The 27,092-nt window shown below is 44.2% G+C and overlaps 1 protein-coding gene across 2 annotated transcripts in view; it reads right to left on the reverse strand.

The window, feature by feature from the left end:
• LOC141273800 (mitochondrial ribosome-associated GTPase 1-like) overlaps positions 1-27,092 on the reverse strand; it is a 334,821-nt gene that overhangs the window by 64,405 nt on the left and 243,324 nt on the right. Inside the window, exons 8-10 of one of the 2 annotated variants that reach the window (XM_073686166.1) lie at positions 6,374-6,470; positions 2,952-3,033; positions 485-942 (exon numbers count right to left, since the gene is read on the reverse strand). In XM_073686166.1, the coding sequence (XP_073542267.1) occupies positions 912-942; positions 2,952-3,033; positions 6,374-6,470 (210 nt within the window). In that variant the 3' untranslated portion in view covers positions 485-911. Of the gene's footprint in view, positions 1-484; positions 943-2,951; positions 3,034-6,373; positions 6,471-27,092 lie in introns of those variants that run through there. The other variant, XM_073686165.1, reaches the window with a different exon arrangement.

Consider the following 27,092-nt stretch of genomic DNA (forward strand, 5'->3'; position numbering starts at 1 on the left):
CAGTAATTAAGAGAAGACAGCTTATATATTGTACCTTTAGAATATAAGGTACCTTATACTTTTAGAAAATGTAAAAAGCGCATTGCTGAGCAGATTAAGAACATTCGCATCAAAAATAAAACATATTCAAGGAGCAGTGAAACATTTTGAAGAACAGAACTGCAATGTAGGTTAATTGTGTTTTTTTGCTGTAGATAAAATCAATAAGCTTATCTGTGGTAGTGACTGAAGAAAAGTGTTCTTATTGAAAGAAGCATTTTTAAAATTAATAGCATGAATTTTAAAAGCAACTTGTGTATTTATTAAATCATTCAGTCATGGCCAAAAGTGTTGGCACACTTGAAATTGTTCTAGGAAATGAAGTATTTCTCCCAAAAAGTTATTGCAATTACACATTTTGTTATACTCGTTTATTTCCTTTGTTTGTATTGGAACAACACAAAAATACAGAGAAAAAAAAAGGCAAACAGTATATAATTTCAGCGCTTTGTTTCCATCCATTTCTAGGTGCTTCTTGAAGTATTTTTGAGGTCATTGTCCTGCTAAAATACGCATAACATAGGATGCAAACCCAGCTTTCTGACACTGGGAACTAACTGCAATCCAAATCTTTTGGTAATCTTCAGATTTCATGATGCTTTCCACAGTGCCAGAGGCTGCAAGAAAACCCCAAAACGTCTTTGAACCTCCACCATATTTGACTGTAGGTACTATGTTCTTTTCTTTGTAGGCCTAATTCCATTTTCGGTAAACACTAGAATGATGTAATTTACCAAAAATATTTCTAAACTTCTCAAGCTTCCAGTGAGCACTGATAGGGCCATAATCCGGAAGTGGAAAGAAAATCATTTTACCATAAACTGGCTACGACCAGGTGCGGAAAGATTCAGACAGAGGAGTAAAAAGAATTATCAGAAGAGTTGTCCAAGAGCCATGAACCACCTGTGGAGAAGCGCAGAAAAAGTAATGCACTCAACCTCCATGACCCGTATGCACACACTCCATTGCTGAACAAAAAACATGTTCAAGCATGTATACATTTTGCTCAACAATATTCAGACAAGCCTGTGAAATACTGGGAGAATATAGTCTGGATAGATGACACCAAAATTGAACTGTTTGGATGCCATAATACACACCACGTTTGTAGGCCAAAAGACACTGCATATCAACCCAAAAACACCATACCAACAATGAAGTTTGGAGCTGGAAACATCATGATGTGGTACTGTTTTTGAGATTATGTCACTGGTGTAAACTTCATATAATTGAAGCAAGAATGAATGGACAAATGTACAGAGACAATCTTAATAAAAATATGCTGTCATCTGTCAGAATGATGATGATGAAACGAGGAGGGACATTTCAGCAGGACAATGATCACAAACACACAGCCAAGGAAACTCTCAGTTGGTTCCAGAGAAAAAAAATAAAGCTGCTAGAATGGTCCAGGCAATCACCGGCGCTAAATCCAATACAAATTTTCTGAAAGGAATAATGCTCAGAGTTCATAGAAGGAGACCACATAATTTGAAGAGTATTCGTGTGGAAGAATGGGCCAAAATCGCATCTGAGCAATGCATGCAACTAGTTTCTCCATACAGGAGGCATCTTGAAGCTGAGCTGTCATCACCAACAAAGGCTTTTGTACAAAGTATTAATTAAATTTTGGTAAGCGTATTCAATACCTTTTCCATGTATCATTTCTCATTATTAGACATAATAATATACACATATCTGTGTATGGGCATCTATGGTTTGATTTCTTTTCCTGTGTGGATTGCATGGGTTGTTACTGACATCTGGTGAGGATTTCATGTGAATTGCACCTTTAGAAATATATTTACTTAGAAAATTGGTGATGGGTTCAATATTTATTTCATCTGCTTTAAAGGGGACTTGTCATGTCAGTTGGAGCATGTAAACTGCCCCCAGGTTGTGGTTAGTGAGCCAATGTGCATCACTAACTTGCTTTTTAAAACCGGCGGTATAATCTTTTGTAAAAAGCACGTTATGTACTTATCACTCAATCTGAATTGTCCCCGGGTTTGCGTTGACGTCACATGAATATTTTCGTTGAAATCCTGCGCTTGCGCACCGTGTACTGTCATCACGCTAGCGCAATGTGCATTGTAAAGCTGCGTGTGCGCAGTGACAAGTGGCTTCCGCGTGGGCGCCGTGACGGGCGGCAACCGAGCGTGCGCAGTCAAACTGTGTTTAGTTCCCAGCTTCACTGTGCGCAAGCGCCGGAACCGCTCATCACGGCATACGCGTGGCTTTACAGTACATGTTGCGCAAGCGTGGATGACAGTACACCGTGCGCAAGTGCGGGATTTCAACAAGAATATTCATGTGAAGTCAGCGCAAACCCAGGGACAATTCAAACTGAGTGGATGGGACAAGACGGACTTAATGAAGTGATGAGCACCCCTATGACTAAACGAGCAGGTATGATATAAGTACATAAAGTGCTTTTTACAAAAAATTATAGCGTCGATTTTAATGCAAAAAGCAACACATTGCATCACTAACAACAAGCTGGGGGCAGTTTACATGCTCCAACTGACATGACAGGTTCCCTTTAAGTTGAACCAAAGTTTAGTTTAACTTCTCTTCCATGTTTTCTAAGCTTAGTAGAGAAGACGGCCTTGTCATACACTCTGCATCACAGAGAGCAGTTACAGTAGTCTGTATACAAAATAAGGGCCTCAATAGAAGGAATTAAACCAAGTTCATATAAATAAGATGGGGCATTTATATTAATACTGCAGTACCGCTCAGTATGTAATTGCATCATGTTGAAGATTCCTCAAAACTGGGATGCTTCCATCAGCCTGAGAGAGTTCAATAGAGTAGAAGTGTGATTTATCAAATGCACTGCAGTTGCGATGGTGAGGAGAAATGGTATACTAAAGACAGGAGAATTCAGAGGTCAGTACTGACACACTTACCTGTGTTGTGCATGTTCATTAAGAGTATAGAGCAGATAATCAGCTATTATATCTTCACCCACCAAATGATCAAGAATAGTTCCTCCAATGAGAATACATTTTGTAATCATTTTGTTGCTATCATACAGTTGTGGTAACATTATTGATTGCTTAATAAAAAAGTCAATATACTAAGTATCTTTCTTCAACATAAAAATTGACAAATCAACATACAAGCAGTGAAGAAAATAAAAGAGAAAGAAGAAACAGTATATGACAGACAAGATTAATATTTAGTTGCATAACCTCTTGACAACAACAAGATGACAGCCTCCAAATGATTTGTGTCATCACCTGTCTGCTGGTATTTTTTTTCACTGCAGTTCTTTCAAGTTCTTCAATGCTTAAAGATCTGAAATCTGGTATTGGGAAAATTAATCTTGCAACGTTTTTCCATTCGCTTTAAACTGGCCCCGCAGTGAGTGTCAATTTCAAACAGTTCATATTTTCTTGTTAACCATTATTGTGTACTATTCCTATGGGGCAAAGAATATACTGCCTGTTCTACCCGGCAACGATCTCTGCTGGACGGCAATTCTCCGGCTTCCTGAGACATTACTTTGACAGAGCATCATCCTCTCTTCCACTTTGCTCTGATGACTGGATGTCTTTGCCGATGTAATGCTGATTCACCCTCAACATACAATCCCCTGTCTCCAAACACAGACACAAACACGAAAGATGAACTTTCCACTCTACTCTCAAGATCACATCTTACCACCTGTGCACTCAACTCGATCTGGTCCCACCTCATCCCAAACCTCACCACAGTCTTTACCCCAACCCATCTCTTCAACCTATCACTTAGAACTGGTGTCTTCACCTCATGCTTTCAACATGCGTCAATCACACCCATCCTCAAAAACCCCTTACTTGACTGATCCACTGTGTCTAGCTATCGCCCATGTTAACTTTTTCCCTATGCCTCAAAACTACTGAAACAAAAAGTTCATCTTGAACTGCCCTCCCACCTCTCCTCCTGCTCCCTCTTCAACTACTTACAATCTGGCTTTCTTCCACTGAAACAGCCCTGACTAAAGTCACCAAAGACCTACTAACTGCCAAAGCCAAGCAAAACTATGGTGTCCTCCTCCTCCTGGACCTGTTCTCCACTTTTGACACAGTGCACCATTCCTTATAACTACAGATTCCCTCATCTCTTAGCATCACAGCCCTATCCTGGATCTCCTCATACCTAACAGACAGGACATTCAGTGTCTCCCACTCACACACCACCTCCTCACCTCACTCCCTATCTGTCGGTATCCCACAAGGTTCAGTCCTAGGGCCCCTTGCTCTTCTCCATTTACACCTTCAGCCTGGGACAGCTTAGAGTCCCATGGCTTTCACCATCTCCTCTATGCTGATGACACAGATCTAGCTCTCTGGACCCGATATCACCTCTCTACTAACCAGAATCCCACAATGTCTGTCCGCTATTTTATCCTTTCTCTCTGCTAGATTTCTAAAAGTTAACATGGACAATACAGAATTCATAATCTTTCCACCATCTTACTCAACCACCCCATCAGACTTATCCATCAAAGTCAATGGCTGCTCACTCTCCCCAGTCCCGCAAGCTGGACTCTGATCTCTCCTTTACACTGCATATCCAGTACCTTTGTACTTCCTGGCGACTCCAACTCAAAAATATTTCCTGGATCTGTACATTCCTTAATCAAGAATCTGTAAAAACCGTAGTCAATGCCCTCATCATCTCCCACCTCGACTACTGCAACTTCCTGCTCTGTGGCGTCTCTTCTAACACTCTCGCACACCTTGAATCTATCTTAAACTCTGCTGCCCGACTAATCCACCTGCCCCCCTGCTATTCACCGGCCTCTCCTCTCTGTCAATCCCTTCACTGGCTTTTCATTACCCAGAAGTTCCAGTTCAAAACCCTAACCATGGCATACAAAGCCATCCATAACCTGTCTCCTCAATCTGTGACCTAGTCTTCAGCTACTTACCTACACGTAACCTCCCAAAATGTTATGCCCGTTGAACATACAATACCCAAAAGTTACACTATTCTAAAAAATTGCACCCCTCAAGGTGCTCAAAACCACATTCAAGAAGTTTATGAACCCTTCAGATGCTTCATAGGAACTGAAGCAATTTTTAAGGAAAAAAATTGACATTTTACTTCAATCACGAAAAAATTTACATTAGATCAAATTTTTTTTTATTTTCATAAGGTTAACAGGAAAAAATGGACATAAAAAAATATTGTGCAATTTCTTCTGAGTACGACAAAACCCCATATGTTGGGGAAAAGTACTGTTTCAGTGCTCAGCAGGGCTTGGAAGCAAAGGAACGCCATTTGACTTTTTGAATGCAAAATTGTCTGGAATTGAGAGAGAACGCCATGTTGCATTTGGAGAGCCCCTGATGTGCCTAAACAGTGGAAATCCCCCACAAATTACCCCATTTTGGAAAATAGATCCCTCAAGGAATGTATGTAGATTTTTGGCGAGCATCTTGAACCCCCAGGTGCTTTACAGACGTTTATAACGTAGAGCCGTGAAAATTAAAAATAAAAAAATGTAATTGTTCCACAAAAAATGTTTTTAGCTCCAATTTTTTTTATTTCACAAGGGAGAAAATGGACCACAAAATTTGCTGTGCAATTTCTCCCGAGTACACAGATGCTTCACAGAATTTTACAACGTTGATCTGTGAAAAGGGAAAAAAATATATTATATTATGATATTAGCTGAACACTTGGCGGCGATCGTGAGCACACAACCTCTGTGCGCCCAAAATTGCCATGATGTATCCAGTAAGTCTAAGGTCGGGAAGTCATTCCCTTCCTATGACGTACTGGGTACGTCCATGCTCAGGAAGGGGTTAATGCAAAATCACTCATATGATTTTCATCACATATGATTTTGACTCCACTTCTGTTTGTCGGCTTTGCCTGCAGCTTTGCAAACTGAGCAAAGAATATTGCGCAGGCACGAGATCTCTCACGGCAATGAGGGTGACACAGGAAACGTCAAAGACGGCGAGCAGCAGCCGGGGGAGGTATGGAGAGTCCAAAGCCCTGCCCATCGGACCAGATGGACCCAATTAGAATACAGCACGGGAGAAATTAAAAAAGGTTTTCCGGGCCATACAGAGAGAGTCAGGGGGTTAAATAGGGATTTGGAGAAAGCAGTATAAATGCTAAATAAGGGGATAGTTTAAGCTGCTATGCGATAAAATTGGTGACAGGTTCCCTTTAAGGGGTTTTAATAACTTCACTGATAGCAGCCAAGGTGTGCAAGTGCATGCATTTCTGAATGTGGTGCTATTATTCAATACTTAATTCAGCTCCATCTTGCAATTTCAATGCTCAGGAGTGTACATGAAAGCGAGAGTAAGATATAGCTGTACTTTACCACATAGTGCTAACTTCATTCCGGTCTCAACCGACTCAACCTGAGGTGAAAGAACGCCGGGCGTATCCAAAAGATATATAAGGGGATTTTCTGAAACCTGTAAAAGTAAAAGGTCTACATAAGTAAGTTTTACAAACCATTATGTACTTCACAACATATAACTGACTCTTACATACATTTAATCAGTGTAATGTAAATGTATAATTTTTCATATTTTACGCTAAAACCGTAATTAGCTTCAAAATAAATTGTGCACCAATCATAAGACTAAAATCTGAGTCATCACCGCTGCACTTTACAATATCCATTAAAGAAGCCCTCAAAGAGGTTTTTGTGTCTATCCTCGTTATAGTCTTTAGGAGATATGGAGACTGCTGTATACACATAACATACTGGATTTTTCGGACTATAAGACGCACCGGACCATAAGACGCACCTAGGTTTTAGAGGTGGAAAATAGGGGAAAAAACTTTTGAAGCAAAAAATGAGGAGAACTGTAACTCCGCATGTTCTTCAGCTCCTATGGCATGCTGGGAGTTATAGTTCACCCCATATTTGTCATGTGGTTTTCCTGAGGAGAACTATAACTCCTAGCATGTCATGCAGCTCCTATGGCATGCTGGGAGTTCTAGTTCACCACAGCAGTAGTGTTTTGCTGTGTGTGCTTAAACTTACTCTACAGTATAATGCTTGCCTCACTGTTTCTTGTCTGGAAAGCGCTAGGCAGGGAGCGGTGGGGTCGCACTGCAGGGAGATGGATCACGGAACAGGAATCAACAGCGCTGTTATGAATTCATTATGGCCGTGTTAGACAGGAGTTAGATAGTTCAGGATCTGGCCAGGGACACTGGAGGCTAGAATCATCACAGTGCCAGCTGCAGGGTCAGTTTAGTACTCTGCGTGCTTCACAAAGCTTTCCACAAATTGACAGTAGTTGTTTCTTCTGGGCCTGCTGACGTGCACTTTACCTCCCCCGAACCAGTTGTGGCACTTCCTGACAAATTTTTGGGGGAGAAGGATCAGTTAAGGGTCTTTAGGGAGAGCTGAAAATTATTTTTTACTCTATGACCCCGGTCTTCTGGGGATGAGTCCCAGTGGTGGGTATAATCATGTCCCTATTGCGTGGCAGTGTTCAGGCTTGGGTATTCTTTTTGTCCCCACTAGCCCAAGAATGGTCTTCTGTTGACACCTTTTTTGACACTTTAAGGGTGATTTACTACGAACCTGACAGAGTACAGGTTGTGGAGGCTAAGATCATGAACATGACGCAGTGGGGCCACACCGCTGACGATTACAGTTTGGAGTTCCGGCAATTGTCCTCTGAGGTACTGTAGAATGATGCTGTTCTCAGGTGTCAGTTTCACCGTGACCTTACGAGTACTCTTAACGATGCTCTGCTTTTGCATTCTCCACCCTGTTCTTTGGGAGAGGCCATGACTCAGGCCATTCATGGGTCATATGGGTCATAGAATTTGGGAGATACATGACGAGCGACAAGGGGTTTTGGGCATTCTTCAAGAGTCTGTTTCCTTACCTGAGATGGAAACAATGGAGGTTGGAGCAGCCAGATCCCGGACCGAGGAGACGTCGGTGCGATCTTGGACTCTATTGCCTCTACTGTGGTCATGCTGGGCATTATCTCAAGGACTGCTCGATTCGCCTCCAAGCTAACAAGTCGACGGGAAACACTCATCTCTGGGTGATTATCGAGGAGATCACCCAGGCTTCCAGGTACCTGACTGTGGGTCTGGTGCAAACTTTATTGATCCTGCTTGGTTCTTAAATTAGGATTAGGGACAGTTAGATTACAAAGACCCATTCAGATTGTCACCATTGACAAAACACAGTTACTCTAGAACTTTGTTCAGCTGGTAACGATGGAATTCACACAGAGTGGGAACACTTCACTGAGTCCATCTCCTGTTATGTCTTAGATAATTTACCTGCGGGGTTGGTGTTGGGGCTTCCATGGCTGCATGTTGATATTCCTGTTATTGACTGGTCGCAAAAGAATATTGTTAAGTGGAGCCAGTAAGTGCCATAAGAAATGTCTTCATTCTGTACAAATTTGCTGTGCTAGTCTGGAGGGTCTGCTGGTGTACCTGAAGGACTTCAGAGATGTGTTTTTGGAAAAAGAGGCAGAAATACTACCTCCCAATAGTCCTTATGATTGTGCTATTGATCTTATTCCCACCGCCAAATTGCCTAAAACTCGCATGTACAATTTGTAAGGATCTGAATAGACCTCTATGAAAGTATATATAAACTAAAGTTTATGGAAGGTTCATATCCATCCTTCCTCCTCGCCTGTAGCTGCTGGTTTCTTCTTTGTGAAAAATAAAGACAGGGGCTCCGCCCTGGCCTCGATTTCTATGAACTAAACAAAATTACAGTTAAAAATAATTACCCACATCCACTCATCCCTGACCAGCTTACTGGAGCTAAATGGTTTTCTAATCTTGACCTTGGAGGGTCTTATAATCTGATATGCATACGGGAGGGTGACAAGTGGCAGATGGCGTTTTTAACGTCTATTTGAGAATCTGATCATGTCTTTTGGGTTAACCAATGCACAGGCTGTCTTTCAGAACTTTATGAATGACATTTTTTCTGATATTACTGGAAGGTTTATTGTGGTATACCCTGATGACATTCTAATTTTTTTCATCTGATCTGAGTTCACACTATGAGCATTTTCGTTTCTGATTTACAAAAACTCAGGGAAAATTCTTTGTTTGCCAAATTAGAAAAGTGTACTTTTTGTGTTCAAGAAATATTTCTGGAGTTCATTGTATCTGCTGAAGGGTTTAAGATAGATCTTGGGAAGGTGCAGGCTAAAATTGATTGGGTTCAACCTCGCGATCTTTAAAGCACTACAGATTTTTTTAGGATTCGCTAATTACTATAGAAAATATATTAGCGGTTTTTCGCAGATCGTTAAATCTCTTAACGATCTCACATGAAGGGGGCGGATCTTAAGATTTGGTTGTCGGATGCCATTGGGGAGTTTAACAATCTAAAAGAGTGTTTCATGTCTGCTACAGTTTTGATGCAACCCAATCTTCAGAAACAGTTTATCGTTGAGGTGGATTGCCTCAGAGGTCGAGGTGGGGGCTGTTTTGTCTCAAGGTCCCATAATACTGACTAACTTACAGCCATGTGCATTTCTTTTCTAGGTAACATAGTAAGATAGTCTTCCTTCAACCTTAAAAACTGAGTCCATCTAGTTCAACCCATAGCCTAACATGTTGATCCAGAGGAAGGCAAAAAAAAACCCATGTGGCAAACACTAAGCTCCACATTGGGGAAAAAAAATCCTTCCTGACTCCATACGACAATCAGACTAGTTCCCTGGATCAAAGCCCTATCAAGGAATCTAGTGTATATAACCTGTAACATTATATTTTTCAAGAAAGGCATCCATGCCCTTCTTAAATTTTAGTAGTGAATCACTCATTACAACATCATGCGGCAGAGAGTTCCATAGTCTCACTGCTCTTACAGTAAAGAATCCGCGTCTGTGATTATGATTAAACTTTCTTTCCTCCAGACGTAGAAGATGCCCCCTTGTCCCCGTCTCAGGCCTCAGAGTAAAAAGATCAGTAGAAAGGTCTTTGTACTGTCCTCTCATATACTTTTACATAGTAATAAGATCACCCCTAAGCCTTTGTTTTTCCAAAGTAAATAACCTCAAGTGTAATAACCTGTCTTGGTATTGCAGACCCCCCAGTCCTCTAATAACCTTGGTCGCTCTTCTCTGCACCCGCTATAGTTCAGCTATGTCTTTCTTATACACGGGAGACCAGAACTGTACACAGTATTCTAAGTGTGGTCGCGCTAGTGACTTGTATAGAGGTAAAATTATGTTTTCCTCATGAGCATCTATGCCTCTTTTAATGCATCTCATTATTTTATTTGCCTTTGCAGCAGCTGCCTGACACTGACCACCAAACGTGAGCTTGTCGTCCACCAATACACCCAGGTCTTTTTCAGTGACAGTTTTGCCCAGTGTTTTACAATTAAGCACATAATTATACATTTTATTTCCTCAGCCCAAGTGCATTACCTTACATTTATTCCCATTAAAGCTCATTTGCCATTTATCAGCCCAAGCTTCTAGTTTACATAGATCCTCCTGTAATATAAAATTGTCCTCCTCTGTACAGATTACCCTGCAGAGTTTAGTATAATCTGCAAATATTGAAATACTACTCTGTATGCCCCCTACAAGGTCATTAATAAATATGTTAAAAAGAAGCGGGCCCAATACTGACCCCTGTGGTACCCCACTATTAACTGAGACCCAGTCTGAGTGTGTTCCATTAGTAACCACCCTTTGTTTCCTATCACTGAGCCAGTTCTTAACCCACATACATATATTTTCCCCTATCCCCATTGTTCTCATTTTATGTATCAACCTTTTGTGTGGAACCATATCAAAAGCTTTTGAAAAGTCTATATACACAACATCCAGTGCATTTCCTTGGTCCAGTCCGGAACTTGCCTCTTCATAAAAGCTAATCAGATTCGTTTGACAGGTACGGTCCCTCGTAAACCCATGTTGATATTGGGTCATGAGGTTATTCTTCTTCAGATACTCTAGTATAGCATCTCTTAGGAAACCCGCCAGGATTTTACTCACAGTAGAGGTTAAGCTTACTGGCCTATAATTTCCAAGTTCGGTTTTTGTCCCCTTTTTGAAAATTGGCACCACATTTGCTATACACCAGTCCTGTCGTAATTTTTGTCTGCTGAGAGAAATTTACAATGTTGGAAACCGTGAGCTGCTCGCTGTCACGTTAGCTTTAGAAGAATGGAGGAATTTTTAGGAGGGTTGTGACGGATCATAAAAATTTAGCTTGCATTGAATCAGCTAAACGTTTAACCCCTAGACAGGCCAGATCGTCCTTATTTTTTTCTAGATTCAGTTTTTATATCACATTCAGGCCGATGTCTAAGAATGTTAGGGCTGACGATTTGCCACGCAGTCTTGATTCAGTTTCTCCTGCAGAACATACTTCCTCAGGGTAAAGTAATTTCTATTATGTCCTCAGAATTGGAAGATGAGATTCCCGAAGTCCAGTCGTTGGCTCCTTCCACTACTCCTGGATCTAAATTATTTGTGCCCGTGTATCTAAGATTACGTCTGTTCCAAGAGTTTCATGACTCCATCTTGAGAGGTCACCCTGGGATCACTGCTACGTAGAAAACTATATTTAGATTCTTTTGGTGGCCATCCATGATTAACAACACTAAAACGTTTTCCATCCGCTCTTGAAGTTTGGGCACACACTAAAGTTTGTCTTCACCGGCCGGGAAATTGGCTCAGTCGCCAATTCCAGAAAGACCGTGGATTCCTTTGTCCATGGATTTCATTAGCGATTTGCCTTTGTCTAGTGGGAAAACCGTTATTTGGGTGGTGGTTGAACGATTCAGCAAACAAACTCTCTTTGTTCCATTATAGGGGTTATGCAATGTAGAGACGCTTTTCAGGTTATTTATCAATCATGTTGTGAGATTGAATGGCATTCCTTTGAACATTGTATCTGATAGGGGGGTTCAGTTTGTCTCCAAATTCTAGAGAGCGCTTTGTAAGAAATTGGGTATTGACCTGTCGTTTTCCTGTGCTTAGCATCCTGAAACCAACGGTCAAACTGAGAGGACAAATCAAATCAGCAGTTGGAGCAAATTCAAAGATGTTTTGTTGCGGCTCAGCAGAAGAATTGGTCCTCATTCTTATCTCTTGCTGAGTTCGCCTTTAACAGTTGGGTTAACCAGTCTACTGGACACCTCGCGTTTTTTAGTAATTATGGTTTTCATCCTCATTTTCGTGAATTCTCGAGGAGTTCTGGTTGTCCTGGAGTAGAGGTTGCCATATAGAAACTTGGGGATGTCTGGAGGGAGGTTCAGAAGAATATTGGGGTAGCTCAGCGTCACCCACTACGGAACAGAGATAGGAAACGTTCAGGGGTCATATATTCAAGGTTGGTGATAAGGTGTGGGTTTCTTCCAAAAACATTAAATTGAAAGTGCCATCAGCAAAATTGGGCCCCAAGTTTATTGGTCCATATGAGATTTTGAAGGTAGCTTTCAGATTAATACTCCCTCTGTCTTTTCGCATTCCAAATGTATTCTTTAAATCACTGCTAAAAGTTTGTCCCTTCAGTTTTGTCTCCTTCATCTCCAAACTGTAACTGACACAAACCGGCGAAGGTGAAGTGCAAAGGATTGTTGATGCTTTACAAAGACCTTAATTGAGTGACAATTTTTCATATATCTTGACCCTTATTGAGTGTTGCTGCGCTTTTTGCTTTCTTCTTTTGTACATTATATAGTCATTGCAGCTGGCACGTGTTCACACTAAAGATGTGCTGGTCAGTTTTGTACTACAATAGTCCCAATCAAGTTCAAATGAAATTCAAGCTGTCCTGCAGGCTCAAGGTGCATAAACCTCAGCGCAAATTATCCATTGACATTTGAATGAAATGAAAGGCTATGGCAGGAGACTCGGGAGGACTCCACTGTTGACACAGTGACATAAAAAAAGCTAGACTGCAGTTTGTCAAAGTGTACATGAGTTTTCTGGTAAAGTCAGTGGACAAATGAAACCAAGAAAGAGTGCAGAAGCCGTACCTGGTGAACTATGTAAAAGTGGACGAAGCAGGGTCATACATTACACTACTGCTCCCATAGAAGTTACCGGAGCGGGGGTCACACATTACATACATTAGATAGGATGGGAATAGATGCGCACTGTGTGATACACGCCGCACAGCCCTATATCTAATCCCTTCATATGATACACTACACTGAGACTTGTATCTAATCTCAGTGTGTTACACTAAGCGTATCTAATCGCAGCACGTGATACACTCTTCGTATCTAAGCTCAGCTTATGATGCAGTGGGCAGCACCAACTATCGAAATCGCCACAGTGATATTGTTCATATCTCAGTATCACTTTGCAGTCACCAACAAAATGGCTCCTCACTGTAATCCTAAACTTAATCATCCCTTATCCTTTTGAAAACACTCAGAAAGGGAGGGGGGGAGTAACATCACATGTGAGCAGATCCCGCACACTTTTACTACAGTCCTAATGGGAGCTAGCAGTTAACTAGGTTTTTATGGCAAACTTCAGCAGCTGCTCACAATAGTGTTTAAAAGTGGAAGCTATCAAACCTTTTTAAATTATTTTTCATATTTTACTCCAATAAAAACAAGTATTTTTTTTTTAATTAAAACATTAATTAAGTTTAATCTGTCCTATTTTTAAGGCTGATTAATGGTTTGCACCTTGTGGTGAACCTTCTGAATGTGCTCTCATAACATCTTCTCTTTGACGTAGACTTAGATACTGAAACAACTACTTCCTGGAGAGTGTTCTTCACCTGGGTGTATGTTGTGACGGGGTTTTTCTTCACCATGGAAAGAATTCTGTGATCATTCATCACTGTTGTCTTCCATGGATGTCCAGATCATTTTGAGTTCCCAAGCTCACCAGAGTGCTATTTTTTGCAGAATAAAACAAACTGTTGATTTGGCCACTCCTAACATTTCTGCTATCACTCTGATGGATTCCAATTTTTTTTAGCCTAATGAAGGTCTGTTTTTCTTCCATTGAGAACACTTTTGACTGCATGTTGTGGGTTCAAAGCAACTGCTTCCAAACACAAATGCCACACCTGGAATCAGATCCAAACTTTTACCTACTTAATTAATATTGGATTAAGGAGAGAATAGCCCATGCAGACCAGTAAAGAGCTTTTGAGATAATTGTCCAATTACCTTTGGGTAATTTAAAAAGAGGAAGCTACATATTAAAGAGCTATAATTCCTAAACCTTTACTCCAATTAGGATGTGAGTTTTAAGGGCTGTCCGGGCTTTCTGTATAATTTGTGTGTGCACCTAGGATGCAGAATGCTGACAGTTTTTAATATACTCCCTGTCTGCATGGTGTCCTAGATATCACACCTAGCCATGTGAGCAGCTCTATCCTGATTCTGAAGGAACTGCTCACATCCGTACTAGAGTTATCCTGTCTGGCAGAGACTGGTAAACGTCATAACATACATTATCCAGTCACTGCCAAACCCTCTCCCTGCCGTCAGCTCCAGCCTTCTGTGCAGGACACAGTGCTCTACAGCAGGTGAATGATTCAGCAGATGGGACTAACCAGGAAGAAAAAGGCTTCTACATAGCTGAGTATAATGTGCTGTGGGCATCCTTCCCTCATCCATCCATCCCTCATCCCACCCACATCATCCCTCCCTCCCACATCCACCCCTCATCCATCCCTCATCCATCCATTCCTCCCTCATCCATCCATCCCTCCCTCCCACATTCATCCATCATCCCTCTCTCATCCATTCAACCTTCCCTCCCTCATGCATCCACCCCTCCCTCCATCCATTTATACCTCCCTCATCCATCACTCTCTCATCAATCCTTCACTCCCTCATCCATCTAATCATCCATCCCCCAACCATTCATCCCTTCCTCCATCCATCCCTCTCTCCCACATGCATCCCTCCCTCATCCATTCATTCTTCCTTCCCTCATGCTTCATGCATCCATCCCTCCCTCTATATCTCCCTCATCCATCCTTCCCTCCCTCATCCATCCCTCAACCATCCATTATCCATCCATCCCTCCCTCAATCCATCACTCATCCTTCCACCCCTCATCAATCCGTCCCTCTCCCTCAATCCATCTCCCTACATCCATCCTTATATCTCCTCATATATCCCTCATATTTATCATCCATACCAACCTTCCTCACCCATCCCAAACTTTCTCATCCATCTCCCCTTCATCTATCCATCCCTCCCTCATCCATCCCTCTCTCAACCATCCATCCCTCCCTCAACCATCCACCCCTCATTCATTGCTTAGTAACAGTGTAGAAATGTCTTCCATCTGTTCATGGGTTTTCTTAAGATCCATCGATCCCTCATCTTTCCATCAATCCCTCATCCTTCCATCCCTCCCTCCCTCATCCTTCCATCCATCTCTCCCTCATCCTTTCATCCATCTCTCCCTTATCCATCCATTTCTCCCTCATCCATCCATCTCTCTCTCATCCATCCATACACCTCTCCCTCAACTATCCATCTCTCCCTCATCCATTCATCTCTCCCTCATCCACCTATCCATCTCTCCCACATCCATCCATCTCTCCCTCATCCTTCCATCCATCCCTCCCTCATCCTTCCCTCATCCATCCATCCCTCCCTCATCCACCCATCCATCTCTCCCTCATCCATCCATCTTTCCATCATCCTTACATCCCTCCCTCATCCTTCCATCCCTCCCTCATCCTTCCATCCATCTCTCCCTCATCCATCCATCTCTCCCTCATCCATCCATATCTCCCTCATCCTTCCATCTCTCCCTCATCCTTCCATCCCTCCCTCATCCTTCCATCCCTCATCAATCCATCCATCCATCCCTCCCTCATCCTTCCAGCCCTCTCTCATCTGTCCAGCCCTCCCTCATCCTTCCATCCCTCCCTCATCCATTCATCTCTCCCTCATCCTTCCATCCATCCCTCATCCTTCCATCCCTCCCTCATCCATCCATCTCTCCCTCATCCATCCATCTCTCCCTCATCCATCCATCCCTCCCTCATCCATCCATCCCTCCCTCATCCATCCATCCCTCATCCTTTCATCCCTCCCTCATCCTTAAATTCATCCCTCATCCTTCCATGCATCCCTCATCCATCCATCCCTCCCTCATCCATCCATCCCTCATCCTTCCATCCCTCCCTCATCCTTCCATCCATCTCTCCCTCATCCTTCCATCCATCTCTCCCTCATCCTTCCATCCATCTCTCCCTCATCCTTCCATCCATCCCTCATCCTTCCATCCTTCCCTCATCTTTCCATCCCTCCCTCATCCTTCCATCCATCTCTCCCTCATCCTTCCATCCATCCCTCATCCTTCCATCAATCCCTCATTTTCCATCCTTCCCTCCCTCATCCATCCATCCATCCCTCCCTCATACTTCCATCCCTCCCTCATCCATCCATCCCTCATCCATCCATCTCTGCCTCATCCTTCCATCCCTCCCTCATCCTTCCCTCATCCTTCCATCCCTCCCTCATCCTTCCATCCCTCCCTCATCCTTCCATCCCTCCCTCATCCTTCCATCCATCCCTCATCCATCCATCCACCCCTCCCTCATCCTTCCATCCATCCCTCATCCATCCATCCATCTCTCCCTCATCCATCCATCTCTCCCTCATCCATCCATCTCTTGCTCATCCATCCATCTCTCCCTCATCCATCCATTTCTCCCTCATCCATCCATCTCTCCCTCATCCATCCATCTCTCCCTCATCCATTCATCTCTCCCTCATCCATCCATCTCTCCCTCATTCTTCCATCCATCTCTCACCCTTCCATCCATCCCTCCCTCATCCATGCATCCCTCATCCATCCATCCCTCCTTCATCCTTCGATCCCTCCGTCATCCTTCGATCCCTCCATCATCCTTCGATCCCTCCCTCATCCATCCATCTCTCCCTCATCCTTCCATCCATCCCTCATCCTTTCATCCATCCCTCATCCTTCCCTCATCCTTCAATCCCTCCCTCATCCTTCCATCTCTCCCTCATCCTTCCATCTCTCCCTCATCCTTCCATCTCTCCCTCATCCTTCTATCCATCCCTCCCTCATCCTTCCATCCATCCCTCCCTCATCCTTCCATCTCTCCCTCCCTCATCCTTCCATCTCTCCCTCCCTCATCCTTCCATCTCTCCCTCATCCATCCATCTCTCCCTCATCCATCCATCTCTCCCTCATCCTTCCATCCATCCCTCCCTCATCCATGCATCCCTCCCTCATCCATCCATCCCTCATCCTTCCATCCATCCCTCATGCTTCCATCCATCTCTCCCTCATCCTTCCATGCATCCCTCATCCATCCATCCCTCCCTCATCCATCCATCCCTCCCTCATCCATCCATCCCTCCCTCATCCTCCCATCCCTCCCTCATCCTTCCATCTCTCCCTCATTCTTCCATCCCTCCCTCATCCTTCCATCCATCTCTCCCTCATCCTTCCATGCATACCTCATCCATCCTTCCCTCCCTCATCCATCCATCCCTCCCTCATCCATCCATCCCTCCCTCATCCTTCCATCTCTCCCTCATCCTTTCATCCCTCCCTCATCCTTTCATCCATCCCTCATCCTTCCATGCATCCCTCATCCATCCATCCCTCATCCATCCATCCCTCCCTCATCCTTCCATCCATCCCTCATCCTTCCATCCATCCCTTATCCTTCCATCTCTCCCTCATCCTTCTATCCATCTCTCCCTCATCCTTCCATCCATCTCTCCCACATCCTTCCATCCATCTCTCCCTCATCCTTCCATCCATCCCACATCCCACCCACATCATCCCTCCCTCCCACATCCACCCCTCATCCATCCATCCCTCATCCTTCCACCCCTCATCCATCCATTCCTCCCTCATCCATCCATCCCTCCCACATTCATCCATCATCCCTCTCTCATCCATTCAACCTTCCCTCCCTCATGCATCCACCCCTCCCTCCATACATTTCTCCCTCCCTCATCCATCGCTCTCTCATCAATCCTTCACTCCCTCATCCATCTAATCATCCATCCCCCAACCATTCATCCCTTCCTCCATCCATCCCTCTCTCCCACATGCATCCCTCCCTCATCCTTTCATTCTTCCCTCCCTCATGCATCCATCCCTCCCTCTATATCTCCCTCATCCATCCTTCCCTCCCTCATCCATCCCTCAACCATCCATTATCCATCCATCCCTCCCTCAATCCATCACTCATCCTTCCACCCCTCATCAATCTGTCCCTCTCCCTCAATACATCTCCCTCCATCCATCCTTATATCTCCTCATATATCCCTCATATTTATCATCCATACCAACCTTCCTCACCCATCCCAAACTTTCTCATCCATCTCCCCTTCATCTATCCATCCCCCCCTCGTCCACCCCTCCCTCAACCATCCATCCCTCACTCATTGCTTAGTAACAGTGTAGAAATGTCGTCCATCTGTTCATGGGTTTTCTTAAGATCCATCGATCCCTCATCTTTCCATCCATCCCTCATCCTTCCATCCCTCCCTCATCCATCCATCCCTCCCTCATCCTTTCATCCCTCCCTCATCCTTCCATCCATCCCTCCCTCATCCATGCATCCCTCATCCATCCATCCCTCCCTCATCCTTCCATCCTTCCCTCATCCTTCCATCCCTCCCTCATCCTTCCATCCCTCCCTCATCCTTCCATCCATGCCTCCCTCATCCTTCCATCCATCCCTCCCTCATCCTTCCATCCATCTCTCCCTCATCCTTCCATCCATCTCTCCCTCATCCTTCCATCCATCTCTCCCTCATCCTTCCATCCATCCCTCATCCTTCCATCCTTCCCTCATCCTTCCATCCTTCCCTCCCTCATCCTTCCATCCATCCCTCCTCCATCCATCCCTCCCTCATCCTTCCATCCATCCCTCCTCCATCCATCCCTCCCTCATCCATCCATCCATCCATCTCTCCCTCATCCATCCATCTCTGCCTCATCCTTCCATCCCTCCCTCATCCTTCCATCCCTACCTCATCCTTCCATCCATCCCTCCCTCATCCTTCCATCCATCTCTCCCTCCTCCATCCATTTCTCCCTCATCCATCCATCTCTCCCTCACCCTTCCATCCATCTCTCCCTCATCCTTCCATCCATCCCTCATCCTTCCATCCATCCCTCATCCTTCCATCCATCCCTCATCCTTCCATCCATCCCTCATCCTTCCATCCATCCCTCCCTCATCCTTCCATCCATCCCTCCCTCATCCTTCCATCCATCCCTCATCCATCCATCCCTCCTCCATCCATCCGTCCCTCATCCACCCATCCCTCCCTCATCCTTCCATCCATCCTTCCCTCATCCTTCCATCCATCCCTCATCCTTCCATCCATCCCTCATCCTTCCATCCATCCCTCCCTCATCTTTCTATCCATCCCTCATCCTTCCATCTCTCCCTCATCCATCCATCTCTCCCTCATCCATCCATCTCTCCCTCATCCATCCATCCCTCCCTCATCCATCCATCCCTCCCTCATCCATCCATCTCTCATCCATCCCATCCCTCATCCTCCCATCCATCCCTCCCTCATCCATCCATCTCTCATTCATCCCATCCCTCATCCATCCCATCCCTCCCTCATCCTCCCATCCATCCCTTCCTCATCCATCCCTTATGCTTCCATCCATCCCTCATCCTTTCATCCCTCCCTCATCCTTCCATCCAACCCTCATCCTTCCATCCATCCCTCATCCTTCCATCCATCCCTCATCCTTCCATCCATCCCTCCCTCAACCTTCCATCCATCCCTCAACCATGCATCCCTCATCCATCCCTCCCTCATCCATCCATCTCTCCCTCATCCTTCCATCCATCCCTCATCCATCCATCTCTCCCTCATCCGTCCATCCCTCCCTCATCCTTCCATCCCTCCCTCATCCTTCCATCCCTCCCTCATCCTTCCATCCATCCCTCCCTCATCCATGCATCCCTCATCCTTCCATCCCTCCCTCATCCTTCCATACCTCCCTCATCCTTCCATACCTCCCTCATCCTTCCATCCCTCCCTCATCCTTCAATCCATCCCTCCCTCACCCATGCCTCATCCATCCATCCCTCCCTCATCCTTCCATCCATTCCTCATCCTTCCATCCCTCCCTCATACTTCCATCCATCTCTCCCTTATCCTTCCATCCCTCCCTCATCCTTCCATCCATCTCTCCCTCATCCTTCCATCCATCTCTCCCTCATCCTTCCATCCATCTCTCCCTCATCCTTCCATCCCTCCCTCATCCTTCAATCCATCCCTCCCTCACCCATGCATGCCTCATCCATCCATCCCTCCCTCATCCTTCCATCCCTCCCTCATCCTTCCATCCATCCCTCCCTCATCCTTCCATCCCTCATCCTTCCATCCCTCCCTCATCCTTCCATCCCTCCCTCATCCTTCAATCACTCCCTCATCCTTCAATCCCTCCCTCCCTCACCCATGCATGTCTCATCCATCCATCCCTCCCTCCCTCATCCTTCCTTCCATCCCTCATCCTTTCATCCCTCCCTCATCCTTCCATGCATCCCTCACCCATCCATCCCTCCCTCATCCTTCCATCCATCTCTCCCTCATCCTTCCATCCATCTCTCCCTCATCCATCCATCTCTCCCTCATCCTTCCCTCATCCTTCCATCCCTCCCTCATCCTTCCATCCTTCCCTCATCCTTCCATCCCTCCCTCATCCTTCCATCCCTCCCTCATCCATACATCCCTCCCTCATCCATCCATCCCTCATCTATCCTTCCCTCCCTCATCCATCCCTCATCCATCCATCCCTCCTTCATCCTTCTATCCCTCCCTCATCCTTCCATCCATCCTTCATCCTTCCATCCCTCCCTCATCCTTCCATACATCCCTCATCCTTCCATCCATCTCTCCCTCATCCTTCCATCCCTCATCCTTCCATCCCTCCCTCATCCTTCCATCCCTCCCTCATCCTTCCATCCCTCCCTCATCCTTCCATCCCTCCCTCATCCTCCCATCCATCCCTCCCTCATCCATCCCTCCCTCATCCTTCCATCCCTCATCCTTCCATCCCTCATCCATCCCTCCCTCATCCATCCCTCATCCTTCCATCCCTCCTTCATCCTTTCATCCCTCCCTCCCTCATCCATCCATCCCTCCCTCCCTCATCCATCCATCCCTCATCCATCCATCCCTCCCTCATCCATCCATCCCTCATCCATCCCTCCCTCATCCATCCATCCCTCATCAATTCATCCATCCCTCGCTCATCAATCCATCCATCTCTCCCTCATCCACCCATCTCTCCCTCATCCACCCATCTCTCCCTCATCCATCCATCTCTCCCTCACCCATCCATCTCTCCCTCACCCATCCATCCCTCCGTCATCCATCCATCCCTCATCCATCCCTCCCTCATCCTTCCATCCATTCCTTATCCATCCCTCCCTCATTCATCTCTCCCTCATCCATCCCATCCCTCCCTCATCCATCCATTCCTCCATCCATCATCCCTCCCTCATCCATCCCTCCCTCCTTCATCCATCCATCCCTCCCTCCCTCCTTCATCCATCCATCGCCTGTCAAAAACAACTGTTGCCTGACATTAGAAGGTATACATTGTCCATGAATCCTGAGGTATAAAATAATAAGAGATGTCAAGTATCTTAGGATAGGTGCTGAGTGGTATGAGAAGGTATGAGTACGTGAACACTACCAGACCACTGTTAGATGACGATGAAGTATATTAAGTAATTGAAAATCTATATATGTAATACATAGCAAAGAGTGACAAGTAGTACACATCAATGAACAAATCAAGGCTAAGTAAAGAGTGTGAAAAAGCAGGTAAACTGACTGACAAGTAATATTAGAACGGTATATTACCAGAATGGTCCAGGGTTCGGATATAATCCTTTGTCAAGGGGTGACGTTTCACTGTGGACCGAAGTTTAAAAAAGCTCATGGCCAATAGGAGAAGACCGGAGGACAGCCCGCATCCATCGCCCATCGGACCTGGAAGTGCGCCGGCACCCATGTCATGTCACCAATGACATTAGTTTCCATGACGCCAGCAGAAGAAAGAAGCCAGGACCCAGGCGGCGCATGTGCGTGGTGCCAGTCCAAATATATGGGCGGAGGATTAGCAGGACGAACATAATCTCAAACCAAAGGGGTTAATGATGGTACACACAATTTTGTGAACACACAATTTTAATCTTTGTTACATGTACCTTGGAAAATAAAATGCACTTTTTTGGACTTTATCTGGGAGCTGGAATTTTCTGCTTTCTCTATAAATGACAGGAGTATAAGATTAATGCACTCCTAAGGAAGAGATAAGGTATATACAAGGAAGATGAATTGTAATATGCTAATTAACATATCAGATAAACACAGAATTTAAATAAGCAAACCAATGAAGAAAGGAGGGGAGGGAGGGAACAAGGGGAAAAGGAAAGAACAAGGAAAAAATATTTACATTCTGGGTACAGCTGATACATTAATTAGCATAGTACAATTTGTCTTCCTGGTATATACCTCATCTCTTCCTTAAGAGTGAATTAATCTTATACTCCTGTCATTTATAACTTTATACTGAGCACATCATTTACCCCTTTGGTCTGAGTTTATGTTCGTCCTGGTAATCCTCCACCCATATGTTTGGACTGGCCCCGCGCGCATGCACAGCCTAGGACCTGGATACTGGCCACGTCTGTATGTTTCAATGACGCCGGGTCACCAGACCTGATGTAATTGGTGACATGATGCGTGTGCCGGCGCACTTCCGGGTCCGATGGGCAACGGATGCGTGCACTACTCCGGTCTCCTCATATTAGCCGTCACCCCCTGACGAAGGATTATATCTGAAACGCGCATCGGGGTGTGCGCCATACTTAGGAACCTGGACCATCCTGATAATATACCGTTCTAATATTACTGGTCAGTCAGTTTACCTACTTTTTCACACTTTTTACTTAGCCTAGATTTGTTCATTGATGTGTACTAATTAACTAGAACTTTCCATCTACGTGCATACCTCCCTTGTCACTGTTTGGTATGTACTACATATAGATTTTCAAGTACTTAATATACTTCATCATCTAACAGTGGCCTGGTAGTGTGCAAATATTCTTACTAGAGATGAGCGTTGTTCTACTCGAACTGTTCGCCAATCTCAAATTCGAGCTGTTTTGGGCGGTGTTCGAGCCGTTCGGCGAACACGAACAATTTGAGAAAAATTCGGCTGTTCGAGGTTATGTTCGATAACTGTTCGTGCACCAAAATCATAACTGGATTTTTTCTCAGTAATGATGAAAATTAATGTTAATACGCAGTTTGAGTGTACAGCGGGGTGGGGGGAGGGGCAGGGGATGGATCTCTGCAGGAACAATGAAGATCTCCATTTTTTTTTCTCTTTCCCGCATTTACAGTGGGGAGGTGCAATCTGTCAGCCTATCAGCAGCGCACACACGGAGCGAAGTGCTTTTTTTCACACAAGCAAGGGCATGTGTCATTGGCAGTGTATGTCACATGTCCTTGCCCTATAAGACCAAGCCATTTTCCCCGTCGCCACCATTTTCTCACTGCTGCAGCTGCGTGTTAGACGGCACCGCTGTTGCTGTGTGCGCTATACCTTGTTAATTTCAAGCCAATTTTCGCACAAATATACAGATAGCTTGGGAGTAGGGAATAGTTGTGATTGCAGTCCTTTTAAGGACTAGGTTACAGCATTTCCTACGACTTTTATCAGGGAGGTCTGTGCTCTTAAATAGATAGGTTGTGGGAGTAAAGACTAATTGTAATTGGAGTCCTTTTCAGGACTAGGTTACATGAGTTCCTATCAGTTTTTGCCAGGCAGGTCTGTGCCAGTGCTGTGCAAGTTTTTTTCACAGCATTTGGCTGAATCTAGCAAAGCTAATCCTTTTTGGCCTATTGCAGAGTGTGTTAGTCAGTGGAGTAGCCTATCTGTGTTGCAAGATATACCACCTGTGTATAGAATACCAATTTTTTTACTGCACCTAGTGAAGTAAAATCTTTTGGGCATAGCATCATTCTATTAGTCCATCTATACTGACCTCCATCAGGTTGCAAATTAAAACTAATTTTTATCTGCATCTACAGTACCTCTGAAAAAATATTTGGGCTTCTAGCAGTGTGTGGGACTTGTTCTATTAGTCCATCTATACTGACCTCCATCAGGTTGCAAACTGAATATATTTTTTTCTGCATCTACCTCTGAAAAAATATTGGGCTTCTAGCTGTGTGTGGGTCTTGTTCTATTAATCCATCTATACTGACCTCCATCAGGTTGCAAACTGAATATAATTTTTTTCTGCATCTAGCTCTGAAAAAATATTTGGCCTTCTAGTAGTGTGTCGGACTTTCTCTATTAGTCCATCTATACTGACCTCCATCAGGTTGCAAATTAAAACTAATTTTTATCTGCATCTACAGTACCTCTGAAAAAATATTTGGGCTTCTAGCTGTGTGTGGGACTTGTTGTATTAGTCCATCTATACTGACCTCCATCAGGTTGCAAACTGAATATATTTTTTTCTGCATCTACCTCTGAAAAAATATTTGGCCTTCTAGTAGTGTGTCAGACTTTCTCTATTAGTCCATCTATACTGACCTCCATCAGGTTGCAAATTAAAAATAATTTTTATCTGCATCTACAGTACCTCTGAAAAAATATTTGGGCTTCTAGCTGTGTGCGGGACTTGTTGTATTAGTCCATCTATACTGACCTCCATCAGGTTGCAAACTGAATATATTTTTTTCTGCATCTACCTCTGAAAAAATATTTGGCCTTCTAGTAGTGTGTCGGACTTTCTCTATTAGTCCATCTATACTGACCTCCATCAGGTTGCAAATTAAAACTAATTTTTATCTGCATCTACAGTACCTCTGAAAAAATATTTGGGCTTCTAGCAGTGTGTGGGACTTGTTCTATTAGTCCATCTATACTGACCTCCATCAGGTTGCAAACTGAATATATTTTTTTCTGCATCTACCTCTGAAAAAATATTTGGCCTTCTAGTAGTGTGTCGGACTTTCTCTATTAGTCCATCTATACTGACCTCCATCAGGTTGCAAATTAAAACTAATTTTTATCTGCATCTACAGTACCTCTGAAAAAATATTTGGGCTTCTAGCAGTGTGTGGGACTTGTTCTATTAGTCCATCTATACTGACCTCCATCAGGTTGCAAACTGAATATATTTTTTTCTGCATCTACCTCTGAAAAAATATTGGGCTTCTAGCTGTGTGTGGGTCTTGTTCTATTAATCCATCTATACTGACCTCCATCAGGTTGCAAACTGAATATATTTTTTTCTGCATCTACCTCTGAAAAAATATTTGGCCTTCTAGTAGTGTGTCGGACTTTCTCTATTAGTCCATCTATACTGACCTCCATCAGGTTGCAAATTAAAACTAATTTTTATCTGCATCTACAGTACCTCTGAAAAAATATTTGGGCTTCTAGCAGTGTGTGGGACTTGTTCTATTAGTCCATCTATACCGACCTCCATCAGGTTGCAAACTGAATATATTTTTTTCTGCATCTACCTCTGAAAAAATATTTGGCCTTCTAGTAGTGTGTCGGACTTTCTCTATTAGTCCATCTATACTGACCTCCATCAGGTTGCAAATTAAAACTAATTTTTATCTGCATCTACAGTACCTCTGAAAAAATATTTGGGCTTCTAGCAGTGTGTGGGACTTGTTCTATTAGTCCATCTATACTGACCTCCATCAGGTTGCAAACTGAATATATTTTTTTCTGCATCTACCTCTGAAAAAATATTTGGCCTTCTAGTAGTGTGTCGGACTTTCTCTATTAGTCCATCTATACTGACCTCCATCAGGTTGCAAATTAAAACTAATTTTTTATCTGCATCTACAGTACCTCTGAAAAAATATTTGGGCTTCTAGCAGTGTGTGGGACTTGTTCTATTAGTCCATCTATACTGACCTCCATCAGGTTGCAAACTGAATATATTTTTTTCTGCATCTACCTCTGAAAAAATATTTGGCCTTCTAGCAGTGTGTCGGACTTTCTCTATTAGTCCATCTATACTGACCTCCATCAGGTTGCAAATTAAAACTAATTTTTATCTGCATCTACAGTACCTCTGAAAAAATATTTGGGCTTCTAGCTGTGTGTGGGACTTGTTGTATTAGTTCATCTATACTGACCTCCATCAGGTTGCAAATTCAAAATAATTTTTTTCTGCATCTAACCCAGCCAATAGTTTTGGCCTAATACCACAGTTTGGCCACTCAGCTCTGCTCGGTTACCATCCATTGTTTTTTTGTGCAAACAACTCCAGAGTTGTGAATTAGTTAACCACCAAAATGAGTGGAAAAAGGCCTGCTGCTGGTGGAAAGGGGAATAGGCGTGTTGGGAAGGGGAAAAAAGGTTGTGTCCGTGGGGTAGGTGTTAAAGCAACAGTAACATCTGCAGAAGAAAGACCATCTTCCAGCCAAACTAAAATGTCTACTTCTTTTAGCGGACAATGTGATAAGATCCCTTTCTTACGGCCACGCCAATCGCTACAAATTCCAGATGAGGCACAAAAACAGCAGGTGCTTCAACGGATATCAAGTGCTCCTTTAAGTGGGCTCTCCTCCACATCAACTTCAACATCACAAATACTCCAGTCCTCAAAGGTGTCACCCAAATCGCACTTGCTTCCTCACAGCTCCCAAATCTCCAGCTGCCCGTCTGAGTATGAGGTAGAACAGATGGTTGAGTCTGCAGAGCTGTTTACTCATACTATAGCCTGGGAATCAGAGGTCAACTCCAGCGCTTCTGTGAATCCAGACGAGGAAATGATCTGCACTGATGCCCAGAATCTTTATGAGTTGGATCCAGGACCAGACGCAGAAGGTTCTGACCATAATGTAGACCCTCATTCCCAAACTGTAACTCCTGTTGGTGGAGACAATGAGGAAGACGATGATAAGACTCAAATACCTGATTGGAGTGACAACTTTAGATTTTTGTCAGGGCAGGAACAGGTTGGCTCTGAGGACGACGGGTGTGATAACGCACAGGGTGATGATGATGAGGTCGGAGATCCCACTTACTGTCAACCCACAGTCAGCCAAGAGATGA

This window comes from Phyllobates terribilis, unplaced genomic scaffold (genome assembly GCF_046119375.1).
Source record: "Phyllobates terribilis strain yellow unplaced genomic scaffold, ASM4611937v1 Scaffold_5__5_contigs__length_657084704, whole genome shotgun sequence".
Taxonomy (NCBI): Eukaryota; Metazoa; Chordata; class Amphibia; order Anura; family Dendrobatidae; genus Phyllobates; species Phyllobates terribilis.